At 42.3% G+C, this 24542-nt stretch overlaps 1 protein-coding gene across 1 annotated transcript in view; it reads left to right on the forward strand.

Moving 5' to 3' along the window:
- Positions 1-24542, forward strand: part of LOC139257543 (extended synaptotagmin-3-like) — a 184863-nt gene that overhangs the window by 100650 nt on the left and 59671 nt on the right. Inside the window, exons 5-7 of the mRNA XM_070874517.1 lie at positions 1043-1112; positions 9481-9570; positions 15278-15333. Coding sequence (XP_070730618.1) covers positions 1043-1112; positions 9481-9570; positions 15278-15333 — 216 coding nt within the window. The remainder of the gene's footprint in view (positions 1-1042; positions 1113-9480; positions 9571-15277; positions 15334-24542) is intronic.

Genomic DNA, 24542 nt, shown 5'->3' on the forward strand with positions numbered 1-24542 from the left:
ACAGATTAGGAAAAGGGGAGGTTCAACGAGACCTGGGTGTCATGGTACATCAGTCATTGAAGGTTGGCACGCAGGTACAGCAGGCAGTTAAGAAAGCAAATGGCATGTTGGCCTTCATAGCAAGGGGATTTGAGTACAGAGGCAGTGAGGTGTTACTGCAGTTTTACAGGGCCTTGGTGAGGCCACACCTGGAGTATTGTGTACAGTTTTGGTCTCCTAACATGAGGAAGGACATTCTTGCTATTGAGGGAGTGCAGCGAAGGTTCACCAGACTGATTCCCGGGATGGCAGGACTGACATATCAAGAAAGACTGAATCAACTGGGCTTGTATTCACTGGAGTTCAGAAGAATGAGAGGGGATCTCATAGAAACATTTAAAATTCTGACGGGTTTAGATAGGTTAGATGCAGGAAGAATGTTCCCAATGTTTGGGAAGTCCAGAACCAGGGGTCACAGTCTAAGGATAAGGGTTAAGCCATTTAGGACCGAGATGAGGAGAAACTTCTTCACCCAGAGAGTGGTGAACCTGTGGAATTTTCCACCACAGAAAGTTGTTGAGGCCAATTCACTAAATATATTCAAAAAGGAGTTTGATGAAGTCCTTACTACGAGGGGGATCAAGGGGTATGGCGAGAAAGCAGGAATGGGGTACTGAAGTTGCATGTTCAGCCATGAACTCATTGAATGATGGTGCAGACTCGAAGGGCCGAATGGCCTACTCCTGCATCTATTTTCTATGTTTCTATGTTTCTCTACTTCTCTCCAGAGTTCTTATGGTGTGTTCTGCCAACTACTTGCTCTCTCTGGGAAAGCCAGTCGTGATTATAAATTTTAAAGCAGTTTTGCAGGAGAATGTGATGAAAACAAATTCTAATTTCTTTGGGAAAATGGAAGACCTTTTGCAAAACTCAGCATAACTGTCTGGAAATGAGAGAACCAGATAACTGGTTCCGATGATTCGGCAAATCGTTGGGGCTGTGAACTCAAAAGGCATGGATTTGACACATGAGAGTTTCATATCAAATGTTGTTTCTTTTTCAGCTACATAGGAGATTGTGAAATTAATGTGGAGGTGAAGAAAGTATGTAAAGCTGGCTTGAAGGGAATTCAGGTAGGTTTGAAATTTTGAAATTGGCTCTTAGTATAAATTGCTCAATAAATTGTACCATAGAGTTGTCTCCGATGAACATTATCAATAGTTTCAAATTTTAGATCAATCAAGAAATCAGTGAAACTTGGCACAGTAATGCTGTGTATCAACATGCATCATTACAGAATGATGGGAAGCAGGTTTTATCCCGCACAATGCTGATCTCTGGAGAGCCAGTTTAAACTATATACAATTTGGTAATCAACCTTTACACTCCTTTTCTTTATCTCCAGCCCCTTTCCCCACATTCCACACGAGGCTCAGTCGAGAAAGGACAGAAGCCTTCTCTTCATTCCAGCCTTCTACCAATCTACCAATCATCATCATAGGCAGTCCCTCGAAGCGAGGATAACTTGCTTCCACGCCAAAAAGGGATGAGTTCATAGGTGTTTCAATGTTTCAGATCCCGAACTAATATTCCAGATCCCGAACTACATCTTGAAGGGTGGAAGATGTCTGTTCGTGGATTTTTTTAATGTGTGATGGCCATTGCATACCAGCCACCACACGGGCTTGACAGAGCTAGCTCTTGGTCCAGTGGCAAAGATTAACCAAGACGATTGGAGACCAGCTCTGCTGCATGGACCCAACGTGCACACACATGGCAGTGTGGGCTGGCCTGTGCTGCCCTCGGGTCCTCGCCTCCTCTGAGCTCCAAACTCACACCTCTCCTGGGCCCGGTCACCTCCATCTACAAACTCTTGCCACTCCTTCGCCCCTCCTGTTGTGCCTGCCCGCACTGTAATCAGCGACCTGGCTTCACAGCCATCGCCCTCATGCAGCAGCACGAGCTGTTTCCTGCAGTGGCATACCGCCGAACACTGCTCCCTCCTCAATAACAAAATGGTGACTACATTAGGTTTGTTTTATGCTCGAGGTTCTCGTGATCCTTAAGTCACAGAAATTATATTTGGATGTGTAATGTACAAGATGCAAAGTGCACAGTTAGTTCTTCCACTAGGTCCAGCATCTTCAGCACACTATCTGAAACATTGCCCAATACCTGTAAATGTGCTTGGTGCGCTGCAAGTTTCTATTGAAAAGCAGGACCAATGAGATGTGAGTATCTATGCCCTTCAATTGAGAGATGGAGTCTCTTGACTCTCAGCAGTCAGCAATGTCTTCCTTCACTTGCTCCAGATTCCTCCTGTTTGGTGGTTCATCCTGTGCATTTCCTCTGGTATACAGTTAGTGTTTGATTTGCTTAGCTTCAATGCCATAAGGCTGCACGGTGACCTCGACATCCTCAATCTTCACCAGGAAACGTATCTTCACTCGGAGCCATAAAGTACTTCATCTCACTAAATGCCTCATTGTATGTAACTGCTGTTGTCACCAGCTCCATTATGGCTTGCTTTCAGTCACCACCCTTAATCCTTTCACCACCAATTCTCAGTCTCCAGTTGTTTTATACCTTTTGTGAATTACTTGATGAGGATGATGGTGATGCTGCTACTGCAGCTGTAACAGCATGCATATTCCCACTTCCGCAAGTAGTGTGCTGCCAAGAAGAAGTGCTGCTACTGCCCAGGGGCTTGTCATGACTACTCAAAGTAGGCTGACCCCAGACATTGTGGCAGGTCGGCCCAGTTTATTTCAGGTAGGCATGTCAGCACCGTGTCATTATTCCACTTGAACTTTCACCCAGGTGAAAATTCTAGCCCCGGCGTTCTGAATTCGATGCGCAATCAACACCAGTCCTTAAATTCTCGATTTGCGATTTACCAATACTACTCATAAAACAGTTGCTATGAAGTACACGGAAGTGGCCAAAGTCGCTCATTATCTAATTCTTCTAGCTGTGGGGAAATATCTATCCTATGCACAGGGCCTTTCCCTGTCAGAATATATCACCATTCCTTCGACATCGCTGGGTCAAGATCCCGGAACTCCGTACCTAACAGCACTATGGGAGTAACTTCACCACATGGCCTGCAGCAGTTCAAAAAGGCAGCTCAGCACCATCTTCTCAAGAGCAATTAGAGATGGGCGATAAAAGCTGGCCTTGCCAGCGATGCCCACATTCCATAAATGAATAATTTTTTAAAGAATGCTAGGTTGTAAATGTGGATGTAAACCTAAATCCTATCACATCTGCATCGCTGGAAAATATCCTTAGTAGGTGGTGTAGTTCAATCGTGCACTTTTATACGAAAGCCTGCAGTAATAGAGTGGACCATAATATAGCTGACCTATATGTGCTGAAGTAGTTGAAACTATTATCAAAACATTTTTTAATGTCAGTACTTACAATTTGAAGAAACTGATTCATGTTAAAAAAAAAAAAAATCAATTATACATATAAATGCTGTTAACTGGAGTGGTGTTATAATTGGACTAATATACATTTTCACTTTTCGTGTATTTTCTCAAGTGATAATCAATGTTAATTTTATTGAACTAAAACTGAAAATGCTGGAAACACTCAGGTCAGGCAACATCTGTGCAAAGGGAAATATAGGAGGGGGTGTGAACCCCTACGACGACCCAACGACAAGCAGGCGAGGGTCAGGGGGAGATTAAATCAGTAAACATTTGAAACCTGACACCAACTTACTGAACGGTTTAACCACCATGGGCTTGGTGGCATCAGGAAAACCCACTCTGGAGAGACGGGTCTGAAATGATATTTAAATAAGGCTGCATTCATAAGAACATAAGAACATAAGAAATAGGAGCAGGAATAGGCTATTTGGCCCCTCGAGCCTGTTCCGCCATTTAATAAGATCATGGCTGATCTGATCATGGACTCAGGTCCACTTCCCTGCCTGCTCCCCATAACCCTTTACTCCCTTATCGCTCAAAATATTCCTCACTTTGGCAGCCTGTTAAAGTTACAGAGAACTATTTGTACTAACGATTACTGCACATGCGTCTTCCCGACTCCACTGCTGTTCCCCCCCCCCCCCCTCCCAAACCAGAAATGGGGCCCCGAACATGTACATTCTGACCAAGCTCCGACTGGGCCACGGGTCTCCCGCTGAGCCGTGATGGTGGGGGGAGAATGGTAGGGGGAGGGCAGGTGGCAGCGGCGGGGGCAGAGCGGTGGCGGCGGTGGGCAACCAGGGGAAAGAGAGCCAGGAGAGAGAGGGCAGGGGAGGGGAAGAGAAGAGAGAGAGAGAGAGCCTTGGTGGGGGGGTGGGGGTGAGGAAGAGGGGGAGAGGAAGAGAGAGACATGGGTGGGGGGGAGGGAGATCGGAGGGGAGAGAGGGAACTCGGGGAAGACTGATCATGCTCTTCCCATCCCCTTTATACCCAACTCCGATTTCTTTGAAAGCTCAGTGCGTGCGTTACAAGGGACATCGTTAGAAACATAGAAAATAGGTGCAGGAGTAGGCCATTCGGCCCTTCTAGCCTGCACCGCCATTCAATGAGTTCATGGCTGAACATGCAACTTCAGTACCCCATTCCTGCTTTCTCACCATACCCCTTAATTCCCCTAGTAGTAAGGACTTCATCTAACTCCTTTTTGAATATATTTAGTGAATTGGCCTCAACAACTTTCTGTGGTAGAGAATTCCACAGGTTCACCACTCTCTGGGTGAAGAAATTCCTCCACATCTCAGTCCTAAATGGCTTACCCCTTATCCTTCGACTGTGTCCCCTGGTTCTGGACTTCCCCAACATTGGGAACATTCTTCCTGCATCTAACCTGTCTAACCCCGTCAGAATTTTAAACGTTTCTATGAGGTCCCCTCTCATTCTTCTGAACTCCAGTGAATACAAGCCCAGTTGATCTAGTCTTTCTTGATAGGTCAGTCCCACCATCCCGGGAATCAGTCTGGTGAACCTTCGCTGCACTCCCTCAATAGCAAGAATGTCCTTCCTCAGGTTCGGAGACCAAAACTGCACACAATACTCCAGGTGTGGCCTCACCGAGGCCCTGTACAATTGTAGCAACACCTCCCTGCCCCTGTACTCAAATCCCCTCGCTATGAAGGCCAACATGCCATTTGCTTTCTTAACCACCTGCTGTACCTGCATGCCAACCTTCAATGACTGATGTACCATGACACCCAGGTCTCTTTGCACCTCCCCTTTTCCTAATCTGTCACCATTCAGATAATAGTCTGTCTCTCTGTTTTTACCACCAAAGTGGATAACCTCACATTTATCCACATTATACTTCATCTGCCATGCATTTGCCCACTCACCTAACCTATCCAAGTCGCTCTGCAGCCTCATAGCATCCTCCTCGCAGCTCACACTGCCACCCAACTTAGTGTTATCCGCAAATTTGGAGATACTACATTTAATCCCTTCGTCTAAATCATTAATGTACAGTGTAAACAGCTGGGGCCCCAGCACAGAACCTTGCGGTACCCCACTAGTCACTGCCTGCCATTCTGAAAAGTCCCCATTTACTCCTACTCTTTGCTTCCTGTCTGACAACCAGTTCTCAATCCATGTCAGCACACTACCCCCAATCCCATGTGCTTTAACTTTGCACATTAATCTCTTGTGTGGGACCTTGTCGAAAGCCTTCTGAAAGTCCAAATATACCACATCAACTGGTTCTCCCTTGTCCACTCTACTGGAAACATCCTCAAAAAATTCCAGAAGATTTGTCAAGCATGATTTCCCTTTCACAAATCCATGCTGACTTGGACCTATCATATTACCTCTTTCCAAATGCACTGCTATGACATCCTTAATAATTGATTCCATCATTTTACCCAAAACCGATGTCAGGCTGACCGGTCTATAATTCCCTGTTTTCTCTCTCCCTCCTTTTTTAAAAAGTGGGGTTACATTGGCTACCCTCCACTCCATAGGAACTGATCCAGAGTCAATGGAATGTTGGAAAATGACTGTCAATGCATCCACTATTTCCAAGGCCACCTCCTTAAGTACTCTGGGCTGCAGTCCATCAGGCCCTGGGGATTTATCGGCCTTCAATCCCATCAATTTCCCCAACACAATTTCCCGACTAATAAGGATTTCCCTCAGTTCCTCCTCCTTACTAGACCCTCCGACCCCTTTTATATCCGGAAGGTTGTTTGTGTCCTCCTCAGTGAATACCGAACCAAAGTACTTGTTCAATTGGTCCGCCATTTCTTTGTTCCCCGTTATGACTTCCCCTGATTCTGACTGCAGGGGACCTACGTTTGTCTTTACTAACCTTTTTCTCTTTACATATCTATAGAAACTTTTGCAATCCGTCTTAATGTTCCCTGCAAGCTTCTTCTCGTACTCCATTATCCCTGCCCTAATCAAACCCTTTGTCCTCCTCTGCTGAGTTCTAAATTTCTCCCAGTCCCCGGGTTCGCTGCTATTTCTGGCCAATCTGTATGCCACTTCCTTGGCTTTAATGCTATCCCTGATTTTCCTTGATAGCCACGGTTGAGCCACCTTCCCTTTTTTATTTTTACGCCAGACAGGAATGTACAATTGTTGTAGTTCATCCATGCGGTCTCTAAATGTCTGCCACTGCCCATCCACAGTCAACCCCTTCAGTATCATTCGCCAATCTATCCTAGCCAATTCACGCCTCATACCTTCAAAGTTACCCTTCTTTAAGTTCTGGACCATGGTCTCTGAATTAACTGTTTCATTCTCCATCCTAATACAGAATTCCACCATATTATGGTCACTCTTCCCCAAGGGGCCTCGCACAACGAGATTGCTAATTAATCCTCTCTCATTACACAACACCCAGTCTAAGATGGCCTCCCCCCTAGTTGGTTCCTCGACATATTGGTCTAAAAAACCATCCCTTATGCACTCCAGGAAATCCTCCTCCACCGTATTGCTTCCAGTTTGGTTAACCCAATCTATGTGCATATTAAAGTCACCCATTATAACTGCTGCACCTTTATTGCACGCACCCCTAATTTCCTGTTTGATGCCCTCCCCAACAGGGTAGATGAAATCCAGAAGTCACGACACTGTCACTATTCATTTCATACCCAATAAACCTGTTAATAATCCGCACACAATGCCCCACCTATGGTGGGGAGTGGGGGGTAAGATCATGCTCTTGCGCTGGGATACGGGACTTCGGCTAGGGGAGAGATGCACTTGTGCTGGGGACTTCGGCTGGAACTTAGTGGCTTTTGCTGGGTTGTTCGAGATGTGTCCTCTCTGGCTTCTGAAGTCAGAAAGGATCATATTACAATTTGCAAAGTCAGTCAGAACTTAGACTGGGCAGTTCCATTTACACATTCCAGAGAAACTTAAGATTGTGACTGGTCCCCTTGGCGGATAAATCAGCACTAGGTCATGTGATAATGGGGAGCCAATCAAAGAAATGGCAAACATTCAGTTAGTACAAGTAGTTGGGTCCTTAAAGTTAAGATTCAGCAGCTGGGTTTCCCAGGGTTCTGGAAACCCGGCAGCTAAAGGGAGGCAGGAGCTGCTAGATTCAGCATGCAAGTACATTTTAGAGCATGGCTTGTGGGCCAGGAGGAGCAGGAGTGCTTCCCGTCCCCTCAAGTAAATCTTCTGCGGTGATCTTTTGACCCCCCCCGGTGATTTTCCAACCACCCCTGCAAATGTCTGACCCACCCATTCTGCCTTTACTCCCACTCCCCACTATATCCCCATCTTTTTTTCCTTCCTAGCTGCTGCGCTCTAAGCCCACCCCACCATGCCCCAATATTTTCCCATTGTCGGGGCCCATTTCCAGCAGTCTCCAGCTACAGCCTTCTACTGCAGCATTCCCACCCAGCAGCAGGACCTCTGTGTTCCCACCATTTCCCGGAAATATTGGGGCCGCTGAGTTAATATTTCAGGTCAATGACCTTTGTCAGAACTTCTAGTCAAAGATCATCGACCTGAAACATTAACTCTTTTTCTCTCTCCACTGATGCCATTTCTGTTAACCCTTAAGGAGACACTGAATTGCTCCAGTTTCGATCAACCTAAATAAAAGAAATCCAACAAAAGCGCCTGCTTTTTTTGAGGGGCACAAACAAAACCCAAATCATAAAAGAAAGACAAAGGATACTTATCAAATGAAATAATAATATTTCCGCTATCCACTATACAAAGCCATGGAAGAGAGGCTGGTAGCCAAAGTGACTCTGCAGCTGCTGTCTGGTTTGTTAACTGTGTTTCCAGCATTTTCTATTTTTATTTCAGATTTACAGTATTAATAGTATTTTGCTTTTTCCCTAATTTTTTCATTATGGGTATAATAGATTTGTTTTAATTGTTCTTAATCTCATCTGCGTACTATTCTGATAGCAGAATTGTGATCCCGAATCAGTGCTGCAGTAAATTCTAAAGGTGCTGCCTTCTCTAGTCCCCAGGCCCATAATCCCCCGCTCTTCCTGCTGCTTGTCCTCCACAATATCTAGCATTGAGATAATGGATGCAACATCTGGTGTGCAGAGTTTTGTGCAAGACTTTTCTTTGGCTAGTTCACTAAGCCGCCTCCTGCATCACTCGCCCTTGCAGCTTTACTTGTCCATTCAAGTTTGCGCTCTCCTTTGTGTCTTTATACAGCTTCAGTTGTGCAAAATGAATGCATTGTGCAAACCAAGTAGATTCTGAGTGAATTTGCATAATTCTTGCAAGTTTCTGCTTAAACTAGCAAAAAAAACAGGCACTTTACAGCCTTCTGAACTCAACATCAAGTTCAACAATTTCAAACCATAACCTCTACCCCTATTTTTGTTTTTTTTTCTCTTTCCCACAGCATCTGTTGATGATTCTGCCATTTCCATTTACACACTATCCATCTTTTGTTTTTTAACTTGTCCCATTACCATCTCTTTTTTGCCTTGCACCATCATCCCTTTTGTCTCTTAATCTCTTCTGCCTTCCATCCCATCACAGACCTTCCCTTTTGTTCTTTCCTCCTCACCCCCTTTCCCTGCCCCTACTCTTGCTTAAAAATCTGTTACATCTCTAACTTTTTCCTGTTCTGACGAAGGGTCATCGACTTGAAACATTAACTCTGTTTCTCTCTCCACAGATGCTGCCTGACCTGCTGAGTATTTCCAGCATTTTCTGTTTTTATATATTATATATTTTTTTAAAACAATAATGGTGATCAGTCCATCACTTGCTTACTTAGAGGAGCAATTTTAGGGGTTGGGCAAAAGTTGGCAACCAAAATTATTATACCTTAATGCACAATTGACACATATGCCAGTTGTAATCCTGAGAGCGATTGAACCAGTAGAACAGCACATTGAAATTAGCATCCATGATGTGAAGTTCCTCTAATCTAGTGCTCAACTCCCACCATCTCTAAATGTTGATGTGTTGGACTGCTTTGTTTTGCCTGTTGAGTCAAACTGTCATTATGGTAACAATTAGGAGGTATTGGTCCTTAAACCTGACGGGTTGGAAATGGTAACTGTATATGCTTGTACTACAGCTACATGGTACACTCCGAGTGATCCTGGAACCTCTTTCCAGTCAGATGCCCCTGGTTGGAGCTGTGACTTTGTTCTTCATTCGCCGACCTGTACGTTTTTGCTATTTATTTCATTCTATTTCATGTTTAATTTTCTAACAAAAGTAGCTCTAACAACAAATCGCTGTCTTTTATTAAAATGACATCATTCATATAAAGGCAAGTTTTAAAAATACTATGGGAATGAAATAATTTACAGATTGAATGTCATATGATTCAGAATTGGTTCTTGTTTGTTTCATACCAAGATGGCCTGTGACATCTCTTGCTGAAGGATAACATTTTGATGTTTCCCAAAGCACAAGAAACGCCCCCAAAGTTGCCAAGTTTATTTGGTGCATTCATATATTACTAATGGGTATTGTCCAACCAAAGGGTTATTTATAATAACAGTCATCACCTGTGGCTCAGTTGGTAGCACCCTTGCCTCTGAGTCAGAAGGTTGTGGGTTCAAGTCCCACTCCAGAGACTTGAGCACACAAATCTAGGCTGACACTCCAGTGCAATACTGAGGGAATGCTGCACTATTGGAGGTGCCGTCTTTTGAATGAGATGTTAAACCGAGGCCCCATCTGCTCTCTCAAGTGGATGTAATTATTTCAAAGAAGAGCAGGGGAATTATCATTGGTTTCCTGTCAAATAGTTATCCCTCAATCACCATCACTGGTCATTGCCACATTGCTATTTGTGGGAGTTTGCTGTGTGCAAATTGGCTGCCGCGTTTCCTACAATGCAACAGTGACTGCACTCCAAAAGTACTTCATTGACTGTGAAGTGTTTTGGATCATCTGGTGGTCGTAAAAGGCACTATATAAATGCGAGTCTTTTTGTTTCAGTTCTAAACTACGTGTCAGTCATTTGCCGTATCTAGAGTCACCATAAATGCCATCAGATCTTGCTGTATGAGCCCTCTCGCTATCTGCTATTGATTGTCATCTTCAGAAAAACCACTGCCAATACTATTGATTAATTAACAGTGAAAGGGCAAGTTTTCTTCTTCCCCCGTCTCTCATGGACTCCAGGAAGATCACTAGTACTACGAGCTCACTAAACTCAGTCAGATCTTCCAGTGCAGAGTTCCCATCAGCTCAGTCTTATCCTTCCATGTGGTCATATCGCAAAAGTTTAGCCATGAACTATGAGTGCATATGCAAAGCTAAAAAAGTATTGAGATTTTGCCATATCTAAGAAGTATAGGATCTTGCATTACTATGTCCTTCCCTTTCACATTTACTAAGTTGCATGAAGCCATGATTTGTAGGATAGAATGTTCCCGATTCAGGTGATAGCTAATGCCGTTTCCATCTGAAATTAATTATATTCAAGTATCCACCAATAGTAACATCATTCTTCATGGCTGCTAATAGGTGGCAGTGAACATGTGAAAGAAATAATTTGCATTTATATAGCTCCTTTCATGACTTCAGAATATCTCAGTGCTTTACAGCCAATTAAGTACTTTTGAAGTATAGTCACTGTTGTAATGGAGGAAATGCAGTAGTGAATGTTTACTCAGCCAAATCCCACAAACAGCAATGGGATAATGGAACAGATAATCTATTTGTGATGTTATTTGAGCGATTAAATATTGGCCCGGACACCAGGAAGAACTCTCTTGCTCTCCGAATTATGCTATGGGATCTTCTACAAAAGGCAGACGGGGCCTTGATTTAACACCTCTGAAAGGTGGTACCTCCAACAGTGTGACACTCCCTCAGTACTGCAGTGAGGTGTCAGTCTAGAATATGTGCTCCAGCCTCTGGCGTGGAACATGAATCCACAACCTCCTGATAAAGAGGTGACCGTACTACCACTGAGCCAAGGCCGATATGGTGAATAAGAACATAAAAACATAAGAACCTACGAATTAGGAGTAGAAGTAGGCCATTTGGCCCCTTGAATGCTCAGCCATTCAGTGCGATCATGGCCTTAATATCCAAAAATTTATCGATCTCTGTCTTGAATATACTCAAAGACTGAGCCTCCACAGCCCTCTGGGGTAGAGAATTACAAAGATTCACCACCCTCTGAGTGAAGAGGTTTCTCCTCATAATCCTAAATAGTTGACCCCTTATTCTGAGACTGTGACCCCTGGTTTGAGACTTCCCAGCCAGAGGAAACATCCTCCCTGCATCTACCCTGTCAAGAATGCTGTATGTTTCAATGAGATCACCTCTCATTCTTCTAAACTCTAGAGAACATAGGCCTAGTCTACTCAATCTCTCCGCAGAGGACAATCCTCCCCATCCCAGGAAATCAGTCTAATGAACCTTCGATGCATTCCTCAATGGCAAGTATATCTTTCCTTAGGTAAGGAGACCAAAACTGTATACAATGCTCCAGGTGCAGTCTCACTAGGGCCCTATATAATTGCAGTAAGATGTCTTTACTCTTATTATCAAATCCTCTTGTAATAAAGGCCAACACACCATTTGCTTTCTTGCTGTACCTGCATGTTAACTTTCAGTGATTCATGTGCAAGGACACCCAGATCCCTCTGAACACCACCATTTAAAAAAAAAAATACTCTGCTTTTCTATTTTTCTTCACATTTCTCCACATTATATTCCATTTGCCATATTCGTGCCCACTCACTTAGCCTGTCTATATCCCCTTGAAATCTCTTTGCATCCTCCTCACAACTTGCATTCCCACCTAGCTTTGTATCATCAACAAACTTGGATATATTACATTTGGTCCCCTCATCCAAATCATTGATATAGATTGTAAATAGCTGGGGCCCAAGCACCGATTCTTTACGGCACCCCACTAGATACATCCTGCCAACCCGAAAATGACCTGTTTATTCCTACTCTGTTTTCTGTCCGTTAACCAATCCTCAATCCATGCTACTATATGTGGGAATGCCACCTGAAAATCCAAATACACCACATCCACTGGTTTCACCACCCCCCCTTATCTATTCTGCTAGATATAACAACAAAAAACTCTTAACAGATTCTGTGAAGACAGACACAAAGTATTTGTTTAATTTCTCTGCCATTTCCTTATTCCCCATTTATCATTTCTCCTGTCTCAGCCTGTAGGGGACCCACATTTACTTGTGGGAATCTTTCCCTTTTTACATTCCTATAGAAACTTTTACAGTCTGTTTTTGTGTCTCGCTGGTTTACTTTCATATTCTATTTGCCCTTTCTTTATCAATTTCTTGGTTCTCCTTTGCTGAATTCTAAAATCCTTCCGGATAGACTGGGTATTTTAAAAATGGAATATTCTGCCCTGCACGCCTGCTCAGGCAGTGTTACAGGCTGTGACCTTTCCCCCAGGTGTCTTGGAAGCAGAGTTTATCCATGGTGCCAGAGAGGTGATCCGCTTGCCATCAGTGTTATTTCTGTCGTTACTAGCATCGAAGCAAATGATGTTTAGTAAGCTCGTAATAATCGTGATCTTCCTGGAGTCCAGAAGAGATGGGGAAGAAGAAAACTTGCCCTTTCACCGTTAATTGTGGAATAGTATTGGCAGTGTTTTTGCTGAAAATGCCAATTTGAGTCCAGGCTGACGGAGGCAGTATGCTGGTAACAACAGATGAATGCAAACATAGTTGACTATTCATTAACCTGCAAGCAGAATTAACAGTTTGTAAATCACTTTATCAGAGTTTCTTTAAATGGTTCATTCAGCAATAGAATAAAAGAAACCACAAAATATGCTTAAGACATATTTTCCTCTGGAAATCGTCCCAATTTTGGCCCATCCCAAAATGTTAATTGAAGGAACCAGGGGCGAGGAAGCCTACTGTCGAATCCCCACCCCAAAAGCTGTGGTCCTCCACTTTCTTTTGCCCCAAGCGAGGTCGGATTTGTTCAGCCATTTCCTCAGCTTGTCAGTTTATGGAATGCAACCCGTGTTTCAGAAGATATTTTGTAATGGTGGCGAGAACTGGTGCTCACAAGGAAAAACATATCAAGTGAGTCTTCCTTTAGGAACACTTGTAGGAGAACAAAAGGTGTTTGAAGGGTATTGCGGCACCTCCTGCACAAAAGTGGCAAGTTGTAGATGGTGTTTAATACAGTGATGGCAAGATGGTTGCAAAATAGAAACATGCTTATTAGAGTGCATACCTACAAGAAATGGCATTGTCCTGGACAGGTTGGTGAACATCTTCCGGCATGTGGGAATAGTTTGATGTGACATTCACTGCCAAGGCCACCTCGTTCCACAAGCCTGTTCATGTCTTTTGTAGGCCTTCTTCCCTGAGAGCCAAAAAACTGGATCCTCCTTTCTGGATTGTAAATAGTTACACCTCAACTGAAGAGTCTTAAAATTTGTGGGTTTGGTACCATGAATCACAACAGCCTTAGAAATTGCAATGAGCCACATTGTTCCATGCACAAATGGTTATCGTGGCCCTTGCTGTTGCAGCAGTACAGGATTTTCCTCCTGACCCCTCCCAAGAGTTGGACTATCAATGGACGAGGCTAATAAGCACCAGGTCCATCAAGGTTCATTAAGGAAATAGGGTTGGTTCTTGACAGAGTTACAGGCAGTTTTGGAAAATCTGGTACCTTTACTAAAGTGCATAGTCCTTTCAAATATGAAACTTGCCTGAAAATCAGCACTATTTAAAGATTGAAAATGCGATCATGAAGGACTTTCTTAATGGCTTTGAAAAGTTAGCCAGTGAGTAACTGAGACATACAGAAGAGAATGGTTTTGTTTCCTTAATCTGCTCCCCCAATCATTACTGAAATAGTTGATCTTAGCTGGGAAAAGGGTAGGGGCTGACCTAACTATCCACCAATAAATTGAATCAAAAATCATCTTCCTCATCTTCAAATGGTTTCATGATCGCGCTTCACTTTACTGTTGCACTTTCCTCCAGCTTTATCTCCCTTCCTGCATCTTTCAGTACTCCAGCTCTGGCCTTCTGTGCATCTGCCCATCCTTTGCCCTACCATTGTTGGTAGAGCCTTCAGCTGCATTTGCCCCAATCCTTGCAGCTCCCTCCCTAAACCCATCTGCCTCCTTTTATTTTCCTCTTTTCAACTTTTTAAAAACTGCCTTGAAACCTATCTCTTTGTCCCGTTTTTAGTTACCCCTCAATCTCTTGTCCTTTTTATTTTTTTCATCTGGAAAGCAACATTTTTCCGCATTAAAGTTGCTACACAAATGTAGGTTATTGTTGTTGACTCCCTAACTTGAGCAACAAGTTCCAGATCCCGAAGCCACTAATTAATTCTGTTATTACTATAATAATTTGCTTTCATTCCAGTTGCAGTTGTCATTTTGCCCCCAGTTGATTCCAATTGTAGTTACGGTTTTGATTCTGGTTCTGATTCCCAGTTCCACAGAAAATTTGCTTTTGTCACTATTTATTCTCGGCACCATGACAATCTGCCTGTATTTATCTGTCAAAATGTGAGTATTATCTTTGTGGAGCAATGGAAAGGAATTTAAGAAAGAGCTGCTGTAACTGGTGGCAAAAGATAGTGAGGGGAAAATGCCTTAATAACTGGGGAAGGGGGTCAAATGGAATGCTGTGAGTGAGTGGGGAGCGTTCTCCTGGGTCAATTAAAAATATCCTGCTGTTGATGTATGATTTTGTGGTGAAGTGAAGACAAACTACTGTTTACCATATCAACCCCAAAAATCACACCATATTTTAAAGAAAACAGTAAGTTCCTAACCTGAATAAAGATTTGACAATGTAATTTGAATACTATACCTCGCTGTGGAAACAAAAAGTTTTTCTTGTTAATAATATGCTTTATCTGATGGTATCAATTTCTACCATCAGTTTCTGGAAATCAACTGGACAGGACTGACCAACCTATTGGATATCCCAGGACTCAAGTAAGTATTCTACAGCATCTAACTTTTTTCACAGATTAGGAAGTGGAATAGATTTGTATGTTGGTTTTACAGTGAAATAAAGGAATAATGAATAATTGGTCAATCCTGGGTATCTTTCCTCTGTTCAGCAAAAAGTGAATGAGTATAAAATATATTTGCATCTACTATTTTGCTAAAATTTATGAACAGAGGAAATTATAAAGCCTGTTTCATGTTAATTCCAGGAATTGTGAAACCTGCATATTCTCTGGAAGAATTGAAATTAAACCACTTTTCAATTCTCTAATTCAGAAAATATCAAGGTTTCTGCCACTCCCCTGAAATCGGCCAAACTAGCACAAAAGATCGAGATCATGGAATTTTGAACACAAGCCACATCCAGCGTAAATAGTTTCCACAATCTTTAATCTGGTTTCAAAAACATCGCGCTGGAAGCTGGCCCCGCCCACAGAATTGGCCATGCCCCCAGATTGTGAGCATGGCGAGTTACTGATTTTATCTGTTTGCAGGCTCTCGAGGAGGCTCTTCAAATTAAGCTTTTTTTAGGTGCAAAGACACTAGTAGGCATGTTTTAAAAACTTTAAATATTAAAAAAATATTTAATTTACAAAGAAATTCACTAGTTAGTGTACACCAATGAAACTGGTAAATGCTTCTGTATAGAATTTTAAAGTTATTTTCAGTGATTTTAAAATCGGGTTACGCAGGTGTTGGCTAGACACCAATGTTTCCGTTGAGCAGCATGGTGATGCCACGCAGGCTGCTCAACTGTTTTAAAATGGAAAAAACGTACATGCGTAAAAATTTGAATGGGCCACACAGCCAGTTAAAGGGGCAGTGCACCCCCCAAACAATTAGAGGGAACATTGCTAAACACTCTTATTAAAAATGCTTCTTTTTTGTGATGAATTCATTTTCAGCTGTATTGATAAAGTGGCACCAGGTTACCACTCTTAAATACATCAAAGAATATATTTTAATGCAAGGATAAAATCATAAATAATTACTTTCTATTCCGTTACCTGATTGCGCTGGTTCATGGAAGATTTTAAGTTTGGTTATATACAAATGAATTTGAGTAGAAACTTGAACCATAACTTCACTTCGGAAAACTAGCGCAATTTGCACCCGGATTACCAATTGAATCCAAAGTGGAAACTCTGTTTAAAATATATATTAAAAATTGGAACCATAAAAAAAAACCTTCAGTATCCTATTCCATTTCTTACAGCAGCAGGAAAGCACTATAAAGAAATGTGTAAGCTCCTGATTCCCTGTAATTGTCATGAATTTAACAATTGCAGATTTGCCGTATGAGTCAATAGATGTGTGAGCACCACCGTCATTGAAAAGCAGCCTCTCTGAAATTCAATTCAACATAATTTCCAGCCCTAGCATTTGACTCTCCAGCTACCTGCCGTAAATCATAACCTTATAATCATAATTCAATTGTTCGGTATTGTGTGGAGGAAAGGTTATATTGCTTATATTTCTAATTCGCCTCATCAACCAAGTATTGACATCAAATGTTCTTTATATAATTTGCCTTATAACCAGGTATTGACATCAAGCATTCTTTATATAATATAAGTTGTAGTAACAGCTAATTTGTGGTAGAAAAAATGGTCACAATGCAGGAGAAAATCTGCACAATTTGAATAATTTTAGCTAAAAATGGAGGGAAACATTTAGCATTTACATTTGAATTTATGATCTAGGATCTTCTCTTCTAAAACAATAATCGCATTGGGAAAGTCATTCCCTTCTAGTCATTCCTGTTTTGTATGTAAAGCTGCCAATTGGAATGCTAGTCTCCTTCAATGAGCTGCATAAGAGTACATTATCTTTCCAGAAATAAATGTACATCAGTATATTAATGGCAGGAGACAGTTATGTTTCCATCAAACTATCTTCATTGTTTTTCAAACATTTCACTAATCATGCATGAAACTACTGTAAATTAAGTACCTTTTGTAAAACACGGTCTCCATCGTGGTTTTTATGATCATTAAATCTATATCTTTTTTATAATGCTCTTGCAGTCCTTAAATGTGTTCAGTGGCAAGTCTTAAATTCATAGTTAGGATGGAATTGAATTGTTAAAGATTAACGGTATCCCAAAGGAGAATGCAAAGGATTTAATGGGTTTACAATAAATAATGGGAACAACAGATGATGTTTTGGTTGGGGTAACTATGACAATGATGGATTAAACCTCAGCTATTTTTTTTTAGTGAGATGTCAAGGAGATTTACTCTGTGCTGTGTGTAGCAAATTTGGATTCTTTATAATCTTTATAAACTTGTTTATGATTTTAGCTACACATGGTACAGAAAGGAAATATTCCCTTGGGTCAGTGTTTCAGTGAATTAATTAATCACTGTGGGAGGCATCCCATCCTGATGAGCTATGGAAGCAGGACTTGGTTGCCTATTATCAGATGCTCATCCAAACGCACTTACTGCGTCCTCTTGCTTTTCCCATTTTAATTGAATCCATTTAAGTTTGGCGCTTTTGTGATAGAGAAATGGGTATATATATTTCATATAATGTTTTAAAATAACTGGAGTTAAAATGGAAACTAGTCTACCTCAGTAGACATGAAAATGGAGGACAGGAGACAGGTTGTCTCTGGGAATCAGCCAGATTGATTGATTGATTTGGAAATCAGTCAGGATACTGGAACTTTGCTTTAGGTGCAACTTGAATTCTGTGTTGTCATTTTATGGAATAGTTCCTAGGGGTGGTGAAATTGATCTATGCCTGAAGTGTAAAATAGGCTCATAGTGATTGAGCAACCTGTTTTAAAACTGTGTCCAATGTTTCTTGCCCATTGGTTGCAATTTGGGGTTAATTGCTAAACCTGGGCACTATATTCCACACGCAGATCATATAAGGTTCATTAGTGGACTCGGTGTGCTTATGAAAACCATGTTTGAGCTGTGAACACTGTAGAAGTGCTGGGGGAGTAAGGCCAAACTGTAATTGTTTTGTTCTGGTAATTGGAGATCATTCCAGTAACATATCAAATAACAGTAATTTGATAAATATCTTCTCCTCCACTTAGTTACTTATTTTGATAACTTGTGCCAGGCAAATGTCTCAAGCATAGCAACATGAGCTGGAAGGCTAGGAAGTGTGGACACTTGGTAATATCACACCTTGTATATAAGTAAGAATTAACTAAAAAAGGAAATATTTATTCCATGTGTCATGTTAATAAATGCTGTAATTAGGATAAAATTGTGCTGTGTGATAGTAGCACATGAACACATTACTGTGTTTGCATGGAGTCCCGTTGTCCAATATTTCAACAAAGGATTAGCCCACACAACATGTGATTTCATCCAAATGACTGAATCATCACATTTGAATAATTAGATTTCATATGGTTCTAAACATTGAGGTAGAGTTTCCACTTTGGGCGCAATTGGTGATCCGGGCACAAATCGAACCAATTTTTAAAAGTATGTTTTTTCTCGAGTTTCTATTCAAACTCGCTTTCATATCTCTGAATGCAAAATCTGCCATGAACCACACAATCAGGCTGCGTTTTAAAACATACTTTTTATAACAATTTAAAAAATTATTCCTTGATATGTTTAAGTGATAATTTGTTGCAGTTTGATTAATACAACTGAAAATCATCATCATAGGCAGTCCCTCAGAATCGAGGAAGACTTGCTTCCACTCTTAGAATGAGTCCTTAGGTGGCTGAACAGTCCAATACGAGAGCTGAAAACTGAATTTTATTCCAATTACAGCATTTATTAACAGTCCAATATGAGAGCTGAAAATAGGTTCATCACAAAAATACGCATTTTTAATGACCATGTCACTCTACCACCTGTGAATAACCTGATTTTAAATTACTGAAAATTACTTACTAAAAAATAGACAAAAACAACAGCTTGTATTTATATAGTGCCTTTAACATAGTGACACGTCCCAAGGTGCTTCACAGGGAGTATCATGAGATCAAAAAAATTTGACACCGAGCCGCATAAGTAGAAATTAGCACAGCTGACCAAAAGCTTGGTCAAGGAAGTAGATTTTAAGGAACGTCTTGAAGGAGGAAAGAAAGGTTTAGGCAGGGACTTCCAGAGTTTGGGCCTAGGCAACAGAAGGCCCGGCCACCAATAGTTGAGTGATTATAATCAGGGACGCTCAAGAGGGCAGAATTAGAGAAGCGCAGACATCACTGGATGGGGGTGGATTGTGGGGCTGGAGGAGATTAGAGATGGGGGGTTGAGGACATGGAGGGATTTGAAAATAAGTAGGAGAGTTTTGAAATTGAGACATTGCTTAACCGGAAGCCAATGTAGGTCAGCGAGCGCAGGGGTGATGGATGAGCGGGACTTGGTGAGAGTTAGGACATGGGCAGCCGAGTTTTGGATCATCTCTAGTTTACGTATGGTAGAATGTGAGAGGCCAGCCAGGAGTGCATTGGTCTAGAGGTAACAAAGGCATGGATGAGGGCTTCAGTAGCGGATGTGCTGAGGCAAGGGCGGAGACGGGCGATGTTACGGAGGTGGAAATAGGCGGTCTTAGTTATGCTGCAGATATGTGGTCGAAAGATCATTTCAGGGTCAAATATGACACCAAAGTTGCGAACAGTCTGGTTCAGCCTCAGACAGAAGTTGGGGAGGATGAAGTCGTTGGCTAGGGAACGGAATTAGTGGCAGAGACCTAAAACAATGGCTTCAGTCTTCCTAATATTCAATTCTGAGAACATTTCTGATTATCCAGAACTGGATGTTGGACAAGCAGTCTGACAATATAGAGAGGGGTTGAGAGAAGTGGTAGTGAGATAGAGCTGGGTGTCATCAGCGTACATGTGGAAACTGACGCTGTGTTTTCGGATGATGTCACTAAGGGGCAACATGTAGATGAGAATTAGTAGGGGGCCAAGGATAGATTCTTGGGGGACACCAGAGGTAACAATGTGGGGGCAGGAAGAGAAGCCATTGCAGGTGATTCTCTGGCTATGATTTGATAGATAATAATGGAACCAGGCAAGTGCAGTCCCACCCAGCTGGATGACGGTCGAGAGGCGTTGGAGAAGGATAGAGTGGTGAACCATGTCGAAGGATGGGGAGGGATAGTTTGCCTTTGTCACAGTCAGAAAGGATGTCATTTGTGACTTTGATGAGAGCTGTTTCGGTACTGTGGCAGGCACAGAAACCGGATTGGAGGTGTTCAAACATGGAATTGCGGGAAAGATGGGCACAGATTGGGAGGCGACCACACATTCAAGGACCTTGGAGAGGAAAGGGAGGTTAGAAATGGGACGGTTATGTGCAAGGATGGAGGGGTCGAGGGTTGTTTTTTGAGGAGAGGGGTGATGACGGCAGATTTGAGGGAGAGAGGGACAGTACCTGAGGAGAGAGAACTGTTAACAATGTCAGCTAACATGGGAGCCAGAAAAGGAAGTTGGGTGGTCAGCTGTTTGGTGAGAATAGGGTCAAGGGAGCAGGAAGTGGGTCTCATGGACAGGATGAGTTCGGAAACATTTGTTAGATATTTTAGGGTACAGTAGTCACTTTCTTAGTATTCATTTTAAAAGCTTTTAAAACGTGTCTATTTGTATCCTTGGGTCCAAAAGAACCAGCTTAATTTTTAGACCCTCCTCGTAGGACTGTAAATGAGCACAATTAGCGGAAACTCCCAATGGTGATTAATTTACCCAGTGGGGCATGGCCAGTTTTGTGGGCAGGGATGGCTTCTAGCGCAATGGTTTTAAAACTAACGTAAAAGATTGCGGAAACTCGATTTGCGCTGAACGTAAATTGCACATATAATTGCGCAGGTTACGCCAATTTCAGGTGAATTGGGTTGAAGTAAACAGCGCAACTGAGCAAAAACTCTACCCCACAGTATCCAATGTGTGGTTAACAATCTAATGCAATTACATTTTTGGGAATACTTTCAATGATGATTGCTCCGCTGTACTGTGGTGCTTTGCTTCTTCCTTATTTATTATTCCACTCCTGTTTACTCTGATAATTTGCTTGACATTAAACAAACACATGGTGCTGCTTATCAAAATATACAGCAAAGTACTCTAGAGTGCTGTGAAATTTGAAATCTATGCCTTTAAAGAAAAACATAGGAAATGGCTCACTGGTAAAGCACTCATTAAGTTTCTCTGTGCTTTGAGTAATATTCAGCAGAGGCTCCATTGTGCACAATTTAATTTTATGAGAACACAACAAATAATGTTAAGATAACTAAGGGAACATTATTTTTAATTGAGCAAATGTACAAAATGTCAATAACCAAGGTAATGCGTATTGAAAGTTTAATGCTTATGCCTCACTTGGTATTGTTGAGTTAAATTAACGCCAATCCGTAAGAAATGCATGCTTCATCAATCAGCATTCTGCAGCTAGTATCAAATTACACTTACAAATGTTTGTACAATATAATATAAAATCTTAGATTCTTCAAATCTAGGACAATACTTGACATTGAACTACAAGCAAGTTACTTAACTATTCAATTATGACTATATCACAAACTATGAAAGCAAAGGTTATGTGAATTACAAGCATTAGAATTGCAATTATTATCTTAATATTATCTTAATCTTTTAAAATATGTGGGCCGAGTTTGGTCGACTTAAGTGTTTTCTGGATACTCTCCCCTCCGAGCAAGTTTGGTCAGGCCCTCACGCCGGTGGGGAGAGAAGACCGTTGGGGAGTGTCAGTGGGTTCTACAATCGGCAAGAGAGCCACTCCACCAGGCAGTGAAGGTGAAAGTTTGTATCTAAATGTTTGCAACAGGTTTCTTGTTGGGATTTGTTTTTATCACAGCAAAAAAAGGCAAACCAAGTTTCATGTCTTTAATTCTGTCGAATTCAAATGAGCATAAGCTCAAGGTAACAGATAAAATACACATTATCCTCTTAAAGATCAATCATTTTACTAGCTGGCTTATAAAGCCACTCAGGCCTCCGGTTGAACACCACAACTTTGTCAGCTGTGGCTCAGTTGGTAGTGCTCTTGCCTTTGAGTCAGAAGATTGTGGGTTCAAGTCCCACTCCAGAGACTTGAGCACAAAAATCTAGGCTGCCACTCCAGTGCAGAACTAACGGAACACTGCACTGTTGGAGGTGCCGTCTTTCGGATGAGACATTAAACCGAGGCCCCATCTGTTCTCTCAAGTGGATGTAAAAGATCCCACAGGACTATTTCAAAGAAGAGCAGGGGAGTTATCCCTGGTGTCCTGGCCAATATTTATCCCTCAATCAACATAAGAGAAACAGATTATCTGGTCATTATCACATTGCTGTTTGTGGGAGCTTGCTTGTGCACAAATTGGCTGCCACGTTTCCTACATTACAACAGTGACTACACTCCAAAAATACGTCATTGGCTGTAAAGCGCTTTGATACCTCCAGTGGTCATGAAAGGCGCTACATAAACCCAAGTCTTTCTTTAATCTGTAGCCCACTTTGGGCTTACTTTGGGAGTGGAAGCAAGTCCTCCTTGATTCTGAGTGACTGCCTATGATGATGACCACATTAAATTTTGGTAATAGAAGACAACTGTCGAGCTGTTTGAAATAGAGACAATGCACATTTCCCTTTTTGACACAAGGCATAAACTGCTTCATCACATCTCTGTGTGGTATTTTATCATACTCTTGTTGAAAGTCCAAATATACCATGGGGCCGAAATTGCCCCTCCTGATAAAGCCTCTGGCCGCCTGAAAGTGATGGCCACGGAGCGGCGGGGAATGGCCACCGGCTCTCCGCGGAGGGGCCGCCATTTTGCAAATTGCCCTTCATCAGGGTCGGAATGGTGTAGGGGACTGCTCCGCCCGTTTTCCCGCCGCGGCGTGTACACACCGACCCCTTACCGACCGGCAGCGACCCCTTCGCGAAATTGTCCCGCAGGAAATATCCCTTTTGCAGAATTGCCCACGAGAGCGGAGCCGTCGTCGTTCAGTGATCCCGACAGCTTTTTGTGTCGGTGCTCTCCTTGTGGCATAGCTGCCCTTAAAGGGAGGGTGGCGATGCCATTTTATTTTTTATTGTCGGCCAACTGCCAGGTTGGCCCGACAATTATGCCCTTGGGTTCAGGCAGCGCTGCTAGCCTGGCCGAAACCGTCCCTGGTTGGCCCAGTGGACCTAACTTAAAAAATATGCAGAGCTTGCAGCGGCTTTCCCCTTCAGCAGAAGGGGAGAGACCTTGTGACACGTCCGCATCATGCTGATGTCATCAGCAATGTGCTGCGTCATTAGCGTGGCGTTGATGAGTGATCAGGGTGGCTGACCCACTGCAAGGGCACGTCCACCCCTCTGCCGCAACTACATTCGCTCTGACCAAAAAACAACTTCTAAGTGCCGAATATCAACAGCATCTTCAAAAAACGGAAGGTCCGCCCCGTTTCTACCTCCATATCTGCTACATTCCCTTTTTTATATTCTTGAAGAATTTGATTAAATGAATCAAGAATAACATGCCCATTACAAATCCATGTAGGCTGTCTTATTAGTCCATAACTTTCTAAGTGTTCACTAATGTTCTCTTGCAGTTGTTTTGCTGCCAATAGCAGGTTAACTGGCCTGTAATTACTTGGCTTCTTTATTTTTTTTTTTGAAATGGAAAATAACAGAACAGGCTTTCATCCATCATCCCGAGGTTGATTCAAACCCTTGCCGTGCAGTTCACTAAGCTCCCTTATTATTCAGTTTTTAGTACATAGTTGTTTGAACATGAAGGCAAGCGCCTGAAACCTCAGACTGATGGGATGAAAGGCTGCTCTGGTCTAAAAATAGAAAATGCTGGAAACATTCAGCAGTTCCGGGGCCATTTGTGGAGAGAGAAATAGTTAATGTTTCAAGTTGATGGCCTTTCATCAGATCTGGTCCTTTCGTTAAATTTCTGTGTTCAAAGAATTTCAGTAAAGTATGGTTGTTTCATCACTAAGCTCCCTGATTATTCAGTTCTGAGTACATTGTCTTTTGAACTCTAAGGCAAGGGCTTGACTTCACCTCAGTCTGATGGGATGAAAGCTCCCTCTGCTTGCTATGAAAATCCTTGAAATGACTTGGAGCAGTTTCAAACCACAGTGCAAAATTGCCCATGCTTAGCACTAATTGGCAGTGTCACTAGGCAGGGCCACAATATGAGGCGCTGTGGGAAATGGAACATAGAAACATAGAAAATAGGCGCAGGAGTAGGCCATTCGGCCCCTCGAGC

The sequence above is a fragment of the Pristiophorus japonicus genome, chromosome 3 (assembly GCF_044704955.1).
Source record: "Pristiophorus japonicus isolate sPriJap1 chromosome 3, sPriJap1.hap1, whole genome shotgun sequence".
NCBI lineage: Eukaryota > Metazoa > Chordata > Chondrichthyes > Pristiophoridae > Pristiophorus > Pristiophorus japonicus.